The sequence below is a fragment of the Tauraco erythrolophus genome, chromosome 14 (assembly GCF_009769465.1).
Source record: "Tauraco erythrolophus isolate bTauEry1 chromosome 14, bTauEry1.pri, whole genome shotgun sequence".
In the NCBI taxonomy this organism is placed as follows: domain Eukaryota; kingdom Metazoa; phylum Chordata; class Aves; order Musophagiformes; family Musophagidae; genus Tauraco; species Tauraco erythrolophus.
The window spans coordinates 14,354,081-14,370,083 of NC_141478.1; the positions used below are offsets into that span (position 1 = coordinate 14,354,081).

The 16,003-nt window shown below is 34.8% G+C and overlaps 1 protein-coding gene across 1 annotated transcript in view; it reads right to left on the bottom strand.

The window, feature by feature from the left end:
- WDR72 (WD repeat domain 72) overlaps positions 1–16,003 on the bottom strand; it is a 110,580-nt gene that overhangs the window by 30,049 nt on the left and 64,528 nt on the right. Inside the window, exon 17 of the mRNA XM_086620265.1 lies at positions 11,203–11,314. Coding sequence (XP_086476391.1) covers positions 11,203–11,314 — 112 coding nt within the window. The remainder of the gene's footprint in view (positions 1–11,202; positions 11,315–16,003) is intronic.

Here is a 16,003-nt window from a genome sequence, read left to right on the forward strand (position 1 = left end):
CAAATAGTGAAAGGCACATTTTAAGAAGCACCAAGAGTGAAAATGAACACTGTCTTATAATATCTATGAGCTGTATTAGAGCATAACTAAAAACCAGCATATGTTTATGCTGACCATTCACGATCCTTCACAAACACCAGCTTACTCCAGGCTAAGGGAGATTATTTGCTTATAAGCCATAGAACATTAGAGAAATTGTTTTGCTAATATGGCTGCTACATACTATCATCACGAGAAGATGGGAAACAATGGTTCTCTCTGCCCTGCCCGTCAGCCTATTCTTTTTTGTGACATGCCTTGCTGTCCCTGTACACGTGAGGTAGATCTGCTTGCTATGCCTGTTAGATTAGACCTTCTGTTGATGCTTTATTTCTAGCATGCTTGAAACTGACATAAGTCCTTAACCACATACAAGTCCTATTTTAGAACATTCCTAACCATGCAACTAAACCATTAAATTTCAATACAGAAAGGCACGTTTACCTCACTCATTGCTATTTCTTAATATAGTCTATTTCCAGCAGTATAATTCATATAACATACCATATATCAAACCTCAACATGGATAACAATGGTCACGAGTGAAAGGGGCTCATTTTGAACCTTCCAAGAGGCACATACTAATTAAATAATTCTTTTTTGTGGGTTGAGGATGGCCTTAATCTGCTAAGATCACTTCAGGCACATCTATTTGAAAAATCTGCGTAACTTATATTAAAATGTTACTATTTCCTGAAAACCCAAATTAAAACCAGTGCCTGCTTCATTTACATCAAAATAAAAAAACATTGTCTTTTCACTCAAGACAAAGATTTATGTTCATTGTCAGCATTAAACTTGCCAGTCTAGTGAGATGCAAAACCTTGGCAGCACTCTATTTCCAAAAGAAACAGAAAATTTAACAACAGAACACAATCAGTACATAAAGCTGAGCAGGCACGCTTTACTTACGTCAGATATGTTTTGTTTATTTCTTTTCAAATTTACCTCCAGAGCTTAAGGAAAAAGGAAAGCCAAAACCTATCCTGATATAAGAGTGATAGAGAAGAAAACCTGAACCAGCTATTAATTATTCTACAGAAAATACTTCCTGGATTCAGGTTCCTACTTCACCCTTTTCACTAGGCTATCTGAGCATCTTCGAGTAGTGCAGCAGGTGATGTGACTAACATTCATCATATGAGAACAATACAGGCATCTAGTCTTTAGGGAATCAGTGATAGGTATCTTAAGTGTGATACAAGTTGAATTTTTCTGAAGTGGGGGGGAGGGAATAAAAAAAAATCTGCTGAGATGCTTTGAATTTAAGAAAAAATTTCCTCAGATATACTGGAAAGGTTTCTGTATTCATTAACATTTGAATCACCAACTTTATTAGTAAGTACAGTTGAAGAGCTAAAAATACAATGCTGAAGCAAGATAGGATACTTGGTGGATCTAACTTGGGGCCTTAAAATAAAGCATATGCTGAAATACTAAATATGAACCAGGAATGAGAGGAGAAAATACTGAACAATATACTTACTAAATTTCAGAATTTGGAAGTCATCTTGTGCTGATTACTTCTATGTCCCATCTAAATATGAAATACTAGTTCTATTAATAATGAATATCTGCTTTGAAACAACAATTAGCTCATCTTTATACAAAAAGCAAGCTAGATTCTGGATTACATAGGAGATATGAAATGCAAATGGATGTACTAAGACTTCTAAAAATGTGTGAAGGTGCAGAAGCGCACAGATGAACACATTTTCTGTCCTGAAATTTAACAGTTCTGTTCATGCATTTTCTACATAGTGATGGGTATATATGCATCTTCAACTAGTTCAATATTTTCTTGATAAGTTTGATAGGCAAGAAAGGTTCTTCTGAGTTATTTCATTTTTTGTTTGCTGAGGCAGATGTCTTGCTCTCTTATTATTAGAGACAAGCACTGTTCAGTTGTGTTGCTCTGCTGGGTGAGTATTAGCTAGACTCAACTTCGATACTAATACTGAAGACTTGTATAAATAAAGTAGTTCTACCTTCAGGTGTGTTTTTCACAAAACACACAGTGGAAAAATCTCCATCTTACTGAAAACTATTAGAAAATATCCTTCTCTCTTTCTGCAAGGATTTTTTTTTTTAAAAAAACAACACTATTAAAGCATTTAACTTGTCTTACTGCCAGGTAATTACAGTACTACTGTTCAGTTTAATATGAGAGTTGATTTAATTTTATAATTTCATTTTGTGTAAATTGGAGAAGTCAGATATTTTGAAATTCAAGGACAAGAGCATTTCAAATACAGCTATAGACTAGGTTCAGGAACCAATCCTGTATCTTCTAAAAGATTAAAATATATGATTCAAAATTGGGACGTACGTAGCCACTTGCTTCACATATCCTAAAAAAAAAAACCTAAATAAATGCTATTCTGATCACATAAAAGAAGAGTAAGCAAAGCATGGGAAAAATTGGTAACTGCACACTGCAGACTGGTCTGGCTTCCCAACAGCCCAAGATAATACAAGCCATACCTAACTGCAATCAAAACCTCTCAGCAAGATTCTATAAGAAAATAAAATAAGCAAAAGCCAGGCAACTGAGCCCAAAGAAGGTAAAAATACTGCCAAACTCTTGCAAATCTTTTTCAAGTATGGCAGCCGTATAATTACACAATATGGAGAAGAGAATTCTTCTAACTGGGGATCATTCCCTTTTATCCATCATTTTCTGAACTGCTCCTTCCTCAGAAAGGCATTCAGATTTCCAATCCTTCTAGAGTAGGACCTAATTAAGTCTTTCCTGACCTTTATGTACCCATAACGCTACACATGAACATTGAACAATAAAGAAATTTTATAGGAAGAAATTAAGAAAAATAGTTTCAGGAGATTACAGAACATTGATATTGCCCAGAACAATTCTAGATGGAGTGTTATTATAAACGTGGTATTCTGATATTGTGGTCTTCTGCTCTATTGCTACTAGCACAGGGTTAAGTTTCAGTACTAATAATGGACTATATATAGAAGTCCTTATCCCTCCCCAAGCCTGTTTCTCATAATAAACCCGTAATAGAAAATCTCCAGCTTTACAAGAATTATTAGAACAACAAATTCTAGAGGAAGTGTTACACTTAGAATTAAAGTTGGGGTTTTTTGCTGTTTTGTTCACAAGCTTTTACAGAAGCTGAGTGGAATAAGGAGAAATAAAGAGTGAAGCAGGGAAACACCATTAAAGCCTTTGAGTTACTTAACAGTGTGGAGAATGGACAGGAGAGAATCTGGGCAGTTAAAAGATTGTGAGTATTGCCAAGTTAAAACAGTATAAGGACAAACTTCGAAACATAACCTAACCAGGGTGAAAAACAATAGTTTTTGCTCTCTCTATGTTTCTGGATGAAATTAAGATTGATGTTATACAGATACAGCTTGACAAAAAGTACGACACAAGAAATTAAAGCATTACATCATAATTTACACACTTATTTTCCATAGTATATTTACATCTCTTCCAACTCTAAGGGAACATCAGGAGGCTTATTTGACCCATGGCTCTGTATACTACTAAATCAGTCATAAAAAAAAGCAAGGTTCCAACTAAACTATAAGGATTACAAACTATATGATATTAGCAAGTCTGAACACTGTGTCTGACTAAGAACAATAATATAGGCAAGGAGACATTCAGAATAAGGAAGCAAGATGTGAAGGAGCGTCTCTTCAAAAAACCAGTAGAACACGGAAGAGACTAGTCTTGCTCCCAAAAAGCCGGGGACACTGCTTTAAACATGGAATACTTATAGTTCCTTCCCTTGTTATTTTGAAGGCCCAACTTAGAACTAGCTTTCAGATTTTTGAAAGACTTGTGCTGTAACTTGTCTGTACAAAACCTCCTATATAAACAGTAGAGACTAAAAATGAAACAATGATGATTTTATGTCTCTATTAACAGTCTGAAAAAAAGACAGTGTTTGAAGACCTAAAAAGAAGGTATATTAGAGATTCTTTCCATTCAGTAAACACTGAAAAAGCACATATAAAACAAAATTGTCCAAACTATGTTGTGCACTTGAATTTAGAATACGTCTTTACTGCCTCCTTGACCAGTGAATCCTATCGTTCCTAATGTTTTGAAGGAGTCTGAGATGGCGCCTGCACAATTTGATTTTGTGTAAAAATACACACCAAATCTGATTTCTGCTACATTAAGCAGTTCTCTGGTAAAATATATGACGCATAGAATGAAATAAGCTGTAGGCCTAGAACGAGTCTTTAAGCTTACTTCCTTTAGTACTTGACCACTAATATTAAAGACTACTGGATCAAAATACAGTTTTAATTGGATATGTAGGACATGATACAGTGGTATAGTTAAACCGCAGGTTAGACGCTAAAATACAACATTGATTTGTATTCTTTTACTGGAAATATCTGTAATAAAAGTAGGATATAATACAGTCATTTTTAATGCATATTCAGTACAGAGGAAAGCTACTGCTGTCACCAGCTTATACTCAAAGTCCATTCATCAAAGAAATGCTAGATTAACTGGTTTGCTGTTTCACAGACTAAAATGAGATTACAGATGAATCTAATTCTCATTAATAGTGATGAAATCTTGATTATACAATAATTTCTTTCGCTTCTTATTGCTAATGCACATACACACAAATTTGGTCTGCCAGAGAATTTTTAAAAACAGCCTGAAGTACGTCTAACAGTTTAATGAATTGTTATGTTCACGAACTTGTCCAAGAGCACAAAACTTCAGTTCCATCTAAACTTGCTGTTCTTATTGGTCAAAATGTTTGCCTGCTAAGAACAGAGTGGACAGAGAAAGGAAATTTCATTTTGTAGATAATTTTTAACATTCTTGTTTCTCAGGAAAAAGAGGAAGTGGAAGATGGGAATGTAAAGGAATAAAACAGCCTGGACGAACCCAGGTGGAAGATGTAATGTGCAACAGAAGAGGGTTAAACTGGAAAAATGTGAGAGATGCCAGATGAAGCCGGAAGTCAAACCAGTTGAAAAGTAACAACTGCAAGAAAATATGATTGCAGTGTTTGGTACAGATTTTGCTCTAAAACTCAAGTTTGGAAATACTTCAAAGTACAAAGAGATTACACAGGAAGGGGGACAGTTTTGCTCAATTTCCTCAAGGACTACATGTCACAGGTACCGTGAGGCTCAGAAGGACATTTCAAGTTTATACATTTTGAAGGATCCATAGACGAAAAGAATTCCTGAAGTGTAAAGACTTCATTTCAACATTCTTACTAATTTTTACCAAAACCTATGCTTACCTCATGAAAACAGTGGTCTGGTTTCAGATTTCAGCTTCTATGAACAGGACTGACCTAGCCAGATCATCTCTCACCAAATTTTTGACAGAATTTTGATATAATGTAGAAAGTTTATGCTGGAAAATAATTTATGGTGAGTTCATACAAATGCAATTTCATCACTACTAAGAGCAATCTTAGTCTTTTTACACTTTTTGGCCAGTGGGAACAAGCTCTGGAGACATACTCTAGATCTTCATACGCTAAACTGAAGACACTTAATCTCAATATCCTTGAAAAATTGAACTAGTCTGAGAAATCATCAGGAAGTACTATTGGTTCCTCTAAAGCAATAAAATCTTTAATCATCCTGCATAGGATAAATCACTTTACATTCCTTCAAATATCTACATATTAAAAAAAAAAAAGCAGTAAAATCTGTGAGTTTAACAAATAGGTTATTAAAAACTAACAGAAACTCTTCACTTGCTTTCCTTTGCGATATCTGTCATTATGAAAGATGTTTCTTACTGTCTTTGGTTTTCTTCCAGACAACTGAATTGTCTGTCTGTCATGTGATTTGAATGTGCTAAAAGAGGAGCATTTTCTCTTATGGTCTTCAAAACCCATGCAGAATCCGGGATACGTGGATTCTTAACTGCTTGTCCATTTAGTGATGTCTCTTCTCAATTTCTTTCAATTCAAAATAATGCACACTGTCAAAATTTCCTAATTTCCTAACTCAAACTAAACTCAATAACCTTTATCATACCAGAAATGAGACCAAAATCTATTCTTGAATTTTTTAAATCAGCAACCAGTTTCCTGGTCGTGATTTCCACTGGAAAACTGGGAACTTTATGTACATGTTCACACTGCCATGCTTCTTCTATTATAATTTTTCTTCTCCATTTTCCTACACTTTTTTCTGTTTACCTCCAGATCCTTTGTATCCCATTCTCCTCTTCTCTTCAGCCTTTTCTTCTTTTGTTTATCAGAGATGTTCCTATGAGTTCCCGCCCGGCCCCCTCCACTGACTTGATTCCTGATTTTACAAGTAGTCAATCCAGAAGAGATGAGAGATTTCTCAAGAGCTGCACTAATAGCTTTTCTTTTCTGGTTACGTGCATTTCTAGGACTCCAACGCATTTTGCCTGGACACCTTTATCCAAATTTTGCTTGATTACCTGATTCATGTTGGATACGGAAACCAGCCACAGCAAGACATGCAGTTTCAAAGACTGAACACATGACATACATCACAAGCTCAAATCCAAACTTGAAACTAAGTTTCCTAAACACAGTAAGGGAAATATAAGGCTATGAGGAGAGACGTACATTTATCAATGTAAAACTTTAAGCCAGAAATTGATTCTTCAGATGTTCAAGTTTTCTGGGCATGCAATACTTCACCAGAATACAAACAATACAAATTACATTAACGTGGTTACAGTAAATAAGAGTATCAATGCATTTTACACCCCTAAAAGTTATTTCCTCAGCAATCAGGCTACCAAGGCCAGGCTTTCATTGAAACCCTGCGTAATCTTTGTGGTATCAATGGTCTCCATAGACTAATGCCCAGTCAGGGTTGTCTTTTGGGTCTTTTTTGTTCGTTTAAACACAGAGTCAGAACTTATATTTGGACTAATATGAAAAGGCAGTAGGTTGTAACGAGATGACAATATGAAAGAAAGTATGAGAGAGAACAACCCTACTCCTTATCTACACTTCCTTGACAAAACCTTAAGACTTTTCAGGCAGCAAGAAGCTTCATTTGCTATACAGAAAGGCACTGTGACAGAATAACTTCAAGAGAGTTAACAAAAAAGTTGTCTGCAACTGGACAGATTTCTGAAACCCAGACAATAAAAGTGTTTGAAACCCTCTGCTGCAGGACACTTTTCTAGCGAACAGAAGCTGTTACATCCCACCTTTCATTGATTTACCATTACTGAAAGGATTCCTCATTTTAACAAAACATATTGTTATATTCTAGACAAGTCTTTGACAATTCTTTACACTAACCTATGGAATTCAATTGCCATCATTAATTTCACTCTGGTATTTATCAGCAGAAGCTTTTTTCTGGAAGAACCAATTTATTTAATTGAATAGTTTAAATAGCTCCAAAACCACATACAAAAGATGAGGTTATAGCTAATAGCTTTCAAATACACTTAAAAGCTTGAATCATTAGCAGTTTCTTAAACTAGGATTTTTAAAGTCCAAACCAGAATTTATTGCAAGCTGGTCTTGGTGTGATTTTTCACATGTAAATTTTTCATAAATCTAAGAGACAGTTAAAATAACAGCCTGTATTTAGGAATAAAGACTGTACTTTATGCTTTCCTTTAACTTTTCCAGTTTTTGGTATTCCTCAAATATCACATGCATCAGTTCCTCAATTTAACATCTGACCATGAACATCTTAAACACATCTATCCTCACAATTTTCTTAAAAGGTAAATAAATACAGTTCTTCACATTTTACAAAAAAAAAAAAAGAGGCACACAATTCCAGAAGAACTTGTATGCTATAATGTTGTTTCAGATGAGATAGTTTTGGCTCCCTATGCATTAGAAGAGATGTATCCAAGGAAGGAATATAGGAAAACGCTTCTGTGCAGTAGCTAAAAGGAAATTACAGTCCTACACACAACAGACTTGGAGGTGAGAGAATCTCATTTCTAACTCTTACCTCTTGCAAATACTTTGAGAGTTCCATGAAAAGCGAAAGAATTTCTGCAGATGACTCACTGCAGAATGCCCTGAGGCTAAGCAATGAATTACTGTTGAGGAAGATATGGGTTCAAATCAACTACAGGAGGGACTATCCAATTTCGTTGTATTCAGTCAATGTGAACAGTGGCATTACCACCATTTTTCCTCCAATCAAAGAAGTTCTGCACATGGCTGTGTATGGACTAGGTATGCATATCATAAGATCAAATACTGCAAATGAAAAATGAATGAAGAATGCCAAACTTTGCTCCTCTTAGCTCATGCAAATCAAACTGGATAAATAGATTCTTAAGATTTTAAAATCGCTGCCTCTGACTCACATGGCAGTCGAAAACAATACCACACTGCCAACCTGTTAAACGGTACCATTAACCTGAGATTATCGTATTTAGGAAAAAGGCAAGGGATTAAAGTGCAATATACTTTTCCAGAATTATGATGAATGTAAAAAAAAAAAAGAGGGAAAACCTCAGCTTCTTTGAAGAACTGAAGTAAAGCTTGCAGAAATCAATGGTGAGATGATAGCAATATGTTTGGAATAGGTCCAAAATTATTATCTCTGTCATTAACAAAGCAATTGCAACTGTTTGCGTTTATATTTCCTTTTAGCAAGTATGGGAGAAGGTACTAGGACAGAACGTAGTTAACCCTTTCTCTGGCATGCTTTACATGAAGACCTTTTTTAACTTCTTTATCTTTATTTCTGGAAAAATATATTACTTTTTTAAAAATTCAATTAAAAACCAAGTCTGTCTGTATGGAACCACAGAGAAAAATACAGCATTTTAAATTATTCAGCAAGCGAAGCTCTTATCTAAATGCTATGACCCTTAACATTGAAGAAAGGATGCAAGAGCTTTCTAAGGAGTAAGGAGTTTTCTGAAAAAAGAACTATAATATACTATAAACTTCAAAGATAATAAAAACTTAAGGTCAAATCATGAAAGTTCTATTTGTCTTTTTAACAAAAACTTCTATTGATTTGAGTGGAAATTTGTTGAGTTAAACAAGGTTAAACATCTCCAGATCAAATCTATTAATTCCAATTAAACAAAAATGCAATCCAATCCAACAACGATGGCAGCCAAGATTCAGATACTTTTACTTTGGGTCAAAGTGCATGATCTCAGTCTTGAATCATGACTTAAAAACCTGAAACAATATTTAATCTTTAGGTTGATGGCACGCAAGATGACAGCTATGGTACAACCCATATAGGCAACCCAACCATAAATACAGAGTATTTAATAAGATATAAGACAATATAACTATCTCATGAATGACTAAAACCAGACATAATTACTTTTCTTAGTAATTAGACTGGTTGCGGACTTACTCCTGGATGGATTTTAAATAATTTCTGTGTATTGTTATATGCCATGAATAGTTTTACTCTTTAACATATTAGAAATCACAAAAAAATTTGTTTGATTCTGAATAAATCCATATAGTCTAGTAGAAAAATAAAAACATACAAACCAAAACAAGAATATTTGTGCTATTTACATACTATGATAAATAATGCAACAAGCTAAAACATGAATGAAAATGAGAAAGAAAGCTAATATATTAAATACTCATAGTGTAACATCTCTTTCCCAGTTGTCCTGTATGCTTTCTGTCTATTTCAGAATACGTTCAATTGTTAAACAATGGTACGTCAAAAAATCTATCTACTCTGCTTTGCAGGATATATTTATGTAGTTCAGATCATGAAGATAAAGTCCCAGCCAGTATAAATGCTTATGAATACTGTGCCCATTCTAGCAATTTTCTGGCTATTTGTTGAATAATCTTCAAATAACAGGGTTAAGAACAAAATGACAGTAAAAATCTTTTACTAGACATACAAACAACCAAATCTCCCTTTCAGAGAGTGGAAAGCTGAAGTAACTCCCTGAATTCATAACTTGTGCAAGCCTTAATACTTAATTAGATTTAAACAACAATTGACTTCTAGACTCTTGTAATCATTCCAGCACTTTTTACATAACAGAAGTGTTTTTTCATCTAGTATAAAAGGTTTTGAAACAAACCCAAAGACCTAAACACCTCTGGAGTTTGCAGATATCTGCATTTGCAACTTCCAGTTGGTCCTGGTTTTTTGTAACCCATGTCAAAATACCACATGGAAATACATACTGAAATTCAGGAAATTTGGAATCCAATCTATATATGCACTTCACAGCTGGCGATATTTTAGTTACAATGCATCTTATCCCAAATCACATAAAAATAAAATGATTCAAAGTAATCTTCAGTGTAAGCAAAGTATAAACCTTTATATGACAATTACTCAAAGTGTTTGAGTTTCATTATATTCCAACAGTACAAATTATAGAGATACCATTTTGTTTCGTGTCCTGAAGCAAATATTACTGATCATTTTTAGTACCCTGGAACAAGCAGATCGGTAACAAATTTTCATGACAGACACACACACACTCAATGAGATTATAAATTAGTTTCCCAAGAGAAGGCTCACTAATAAGATTGGATCTAAAATTTAGGTCACTTAATTTTAAGACTCAGCTAATGGGCTAAAAAAAAAAAGAGTATAACTTCATAACATAAATTCAGGTTCAATCTTTTTCACCATAAACATTAGCACCATTGTAAAGCTGAAAAGAGTAAGCTTCTTGTAAAATGAAATGATCTAATTGTAAAATGCATTTGATATCTCCATGCATGGAGGTTATTTCTGAAAGAAAAATAAAATATTCTGTATTACATTATGAAGTTATAAAATTTAAGCAATTAATTTTTAGTGCTGTATAAGTTCTGATGTCATTGAAAAGATAAATTTGTAAAACTTCTTCTCAATATGGTTTACTGACTATTTCAAACACATTGTTTCCTTTATTTGCAAATGTATTTACAATACTAAAGAACTTTCATACAATCAAAGAAACTTTACCTTTTCTTTAATGTTCAGAGATGATGAGACAACGTGAAATCCCTGACAATCATATGAGAAAACTCATAGCCTGATAAGGTCAGAAATAGGCCATTTGGCTTGTCTTACACAGAAATAATTTATTACGAACTCATACTCCTAACTTGTTCTGAGTACTAGAGAAAGTTCTTTTGAAAGAATATACCAATAAATTTTCTACCTACATGGCAAATAAACATTTTTAACATATTGCAAATCCCTCTCAGTCTGGCAGCATCCACAACTTACCATTTCCATTCTCTACTATGGCCAATGGCTCTCTGCAGATTGCTGTCTTTCTCAAGGTATTCATAGTCCTTTGAACTTCTGCCAGCAGCACTGCCTGCATTGCCTCAATAACCTGTCATAAATGCAAATTATTATTGGATGATATCACTACTTCAATTATTTATCTTGGCATTTGACAATTTTAAGACTGTTCCAGCGAATGTCATTAGAAAGTAAACACTTACCAGTATCTTTCAGATGGTGATAATCATGTCTCTACACACATACTGAGAAATAAATGTTAACTGGATAGCAATAAAATGGTGCAAGTTGTCAATCATGACTGCTTCCCACTAATTAAAGATTCATTTTCTTTAATCTCAAAACTAGAAGCAGTTGTTTACTGCCTCCTTGATTTCAAGGGGTCATGACAACATACATTAGTAAAGCACATGGTGAAAACAGCTAATAAGAAATATCTTCATTTCTATGATGTGTGCAAAAATGCTTCATGGACTAAATAAGGACCTTGTAGTTTGGCTTCTTCAGACTTTTTGGTTTCTAGTCTCCCTCTAAAAAGCTTCAAGAATGTTTTGTTACTAGTGGTGATCCTCTATTCCTCTAGCTCAAACATGATAATACTGTATTTTTTTTGTCTACACAAAGAGAAATACCATTCTCCTCAAACACCTCTTATCCAAAAGGAACATCTGCTGGAATTATGAACAGACTATAAATGGCACTTGCAATAGCTGATGCACCACATATGGGTGTTAAGACAACGCAGTGTGGGGACTGTACGACAGAATTATTACTTTCCTTCTCCTTACTTTAGCAGAGAAGGCCTGGGAGTACTGAGAAAGTTTAAAGACCTAAGATGCTTGTAGAGCATATGAAGACCTTATATAATGGAGCCATACTTTTGCAATCCATACTCAGTTAAATTTTGGCATGACGCAGAATGGCAGCATGCATACCTTCTCTTTGTTTGGTATTTCCTTCACAAAAGAAATACAATTTTTCCCCTTCAGGAAGGTATTTTTTCTCAAGTACAAGAAATTTCCTGAAAGACGAAGAGAATCTAAAGTTTCAGGACAGTGCACTCCACCTCAACTTAAATATGAATTTAAATTGAATACAAAAATTTTAAGTTAAATATGTTTACATTATAAACATTTCGTTTATAGGATATTTATATTATAAACTATCTATTAAAATTAAAGTTTAATATGAATTGAGGTTGCTATGCAGGCTCCCTCAAACTGCCTGGAAGAAATACAGTTTTATCTCACTAATCAAGTACAGTGAATTCGTGGGCTGTCCTCAATCACATTTCTAGCTGCCCTTGTAAATTCAAATCATTAAGCAGAACAAAGGCTGTAGGTGTCCTTTGTGACAAAATCCTTTATTGTAGACAAGTATACCGTAGCCAGGTCCACAGTGTGAAAGTTCACAGCAAGTGAACCCAGCCCTATGTGTTTTGACATAGCACAAACCTTCATCTTGTAATAATAGCACTTTATTTTACAGGGGAAACCAAAGGCAGTTTCCAATTCCTCACATCCATACAACCCCGAGCTTTGGGGATTACAGATCCTGACTTTACAGCAGACTCTTACAATATATCTACAATAATTAAGAAAAAGAAGGAAACACAGACATGTCATTGTCCTGGGAAAATTTTTGAAAAAAAATTCTTCAAGTAGTACACAAAAGAATCACATACATTTGTTTTTCATGGTGTTCTGATGTGCTAAGAACCTGGCACTAATCTGGATCAGATATTCATTACCTGTAGCATTGCTGTGTGTGCCAGCCAGGCAGCATTTGTAACATGTAATTTCCTCTAACATCTTAAAACAAAATAAAAAACCCATAGCAAATGGCACAACATGATATGTACATCTCTGCATGCTATTTGTCTATCACTTTGTTGAATCTGCGTTTCCACAGTGCTCAGTATGGTTTTGCATGTTTAGTTTTGTCCTCTCACTGCGTCTTCCCCAAGAATTCATATACCTCATCTATCATTATCACCATGTTTAAAAATCTCTAGAAGCTTTCCCTGTTTCTAATCTACATGAGCACCTTTTGGTTTTATTCTGATAGTTTCTGCTTTATCTTTAGTGTCCTTTTAGATTACGTATATATTAGCTATCTTGTTGGCTACTAACACGTGCTCATTTTTTTTCCCCCATAATTGTATTGTAATCACTGTTGCAAATAGTAGCTGCTTTTTAGCTGGGATTCTGAAATATGACAGAAATGATGCTTTCATGCCTGAGAAAGTATAAATAGCATATGTCCCACTATAAATACAGATATTAAAGAGTAAAAGGTAATTGTTTGACTCTGCAGCAGCAATACTAGAGAAAATTCAAAAAGACAAGCGAACAAAAGTTGAGCTAAGCTGTACTGTTACATCTGTACTAAGTTTTACTGGCTTTCCTTTCTACACTTTATCAATTACTTCCAAGGATTACTATTCTCTTTATAATGAGTGGGTCTAAGGCAAGAAGTCAATAGACATCACTCCTGGTTATTGCTCAGGCCATAACCTCTACAGGGCTGAGCCTTGCAGAAGCTGCCTCCCAGATGCCTCCATAACACAGTCACATCAGGGAGCAAAAAAAACACAGATCAAAACATCAGACTTGTGTTATCCAGTCTGCTTTCCTCTAACTCTGGATAGCAACTGTCAGGAGAGTTATCTAGACACTTATACTGAAGTCAGTTGGCTTCAGGTAGAGTCAAATGCTGTAAAAACAAACGGACTCAGAGCGTGTTAGAGAAGTTACTGTAATCTTCGGTATCAGTAAAAGAAGGTACTAGCTTATTAGCACTACCCTGTGCAATGGCCTTAACATGAAGTGGTTTATGCTTTCAAAGTCAAGTCCTTTGTTTGAGTCCTTTTATTTGAGATTCAACCCACCTTATTTTAGATATTAACGGTAATGTAGAAAGTGAAGTGAAAAAAAATACAGGTGCACTGCAGGAATCAATAAAAAGAGGTAAGAAAGTCTTGAGATCGTTCATTCATCCTAAAAATCTCAGCAGTCCCTCCAGAGCATCTATCTTTTTCCACTGGAGAAAGAGAGAGGCTAAAGCAACTGCATTCCTCGTGCAGACGATTATGTCAGAGATCTAAACTGGCATCAACAGTTTTCCTGACGGGAGACTGTGCTGAGTATCTAGCTGATAAAGAGGATACAAAGTTTCTTGTACAGGAAAGGAATATTGCAACATCAGGATGGCAGTAGAGGACTTCCAAATCAGGACCTAAAGGTTGTACGCTGAAGCTGTATAACTTTTATTTATGATGATGCTCCTGAATTAATAAATCCAAGTTCTAACACAGTCTTATTACTTGGGATTATACAACAGGATCATTTCAACGTTAGTGCCAACTCATGTCCAGGTAACTCAGAACTAGAAGCAAGAGATGCATGACTCCTACTGATGGCAAAGGCATTAGTAATGAACCTGATAAAGCTCAGATATTTCTATACAGGTGTGCCACATCACAGAGCTCTGATACTGCCACACATAACAAAAGCAAACTACTGAAGCTACATAGACTGATGGGCACCGTGTGAGTATGACAGACTGTCTGCGTGTTGTCATGTAACTCAAATCTTTGACCGTAGATGTGATGATGACTGTACGCTTAACATTTTGTTAGGGGAACTACTGACCTAATAAATTTTCATGCAAAACTCACTGCCATGTTTAATATTGAATTTCTTTGCCAAGATTAGCCTTGAAAACAGGAAGGCACCTATGGAGACAGGGTTGTTTACCCCGTTTTAGAAATGGTTGTCCAGCCCAGGGAGTAAGACATATTGGAGAAGGAAGCTTACTTGGTCTATAACCATTTTGTGAAGACATAAAGGACTTCAGTCTTCAGAAAAGTCACCCTAACAAGAACTAACATCACTCAATGATATTTAAAAAGATCTTAGAGCAGGAAAAAAAAAGAAACAAATTACTTATTATTGTATGTTTCCTCTTGAAATGCCTGAATAAAGGTATAGGGAGAAGGCATTTCAACATCATTTGAAGACTAAGAAGCCAGGAAGAACAAGGAAATAATTATCAAAGATATCCTTCTGGTGGAAAAAAATATCCTTATATCTGCTGGAGTCAACAACAGGCAAAATGTTTTGATGGCACTGCAGTTTGACTATTCTGGTAACTTTTTTTAATTGAAAGTTTTATAGTTTTATTTTAATGTTCACCCTTTCAGCCAAAAAGTTTTCATGAAGCTGCAATAATATAGTGTTATTATTAAAAAAAAATATAACTAAACACTTATCACATATAACTGAGGAACTGGCTATTTTAAACACAGAGTAAGGACAAATAAGGGCAGAAATGCAACCACTGTTTCCTCATATTAAATGTTTCAGGATAAGCTTTTTTTTTAAAATCTGAAAAGATGAGGACACTTAAGTAGTTTCCGCACAGGACTGGAGTGTGTCAACAACAAGCTATAATTTACCTGAAAGAACAGCAAAAATGCATGAAGACAACCTTTGCTTTAGAATCATCTGTGAAAAAAAAATCCTAGAAAAAACATTTTTAATATATGCATTTTTAAAATTTAAGACAGAAAAAGACCTCCCTCAGCCCTTCAACAAGTCAGGAGACCCCTGATCAATCATTTGCAGCAGTTTTTTTCAGTTTCCTTGTTTGCACAGAATCTGTTACAGTACTGTAAGGAGATGAGGAATCAATAAATGGCAAGTCCTTTGGGTCATGTCTGAGAGTCAGTATCCTCCACTGAAGACAATAAAAAGTTTTTAAAAGCAGGATAACTAGT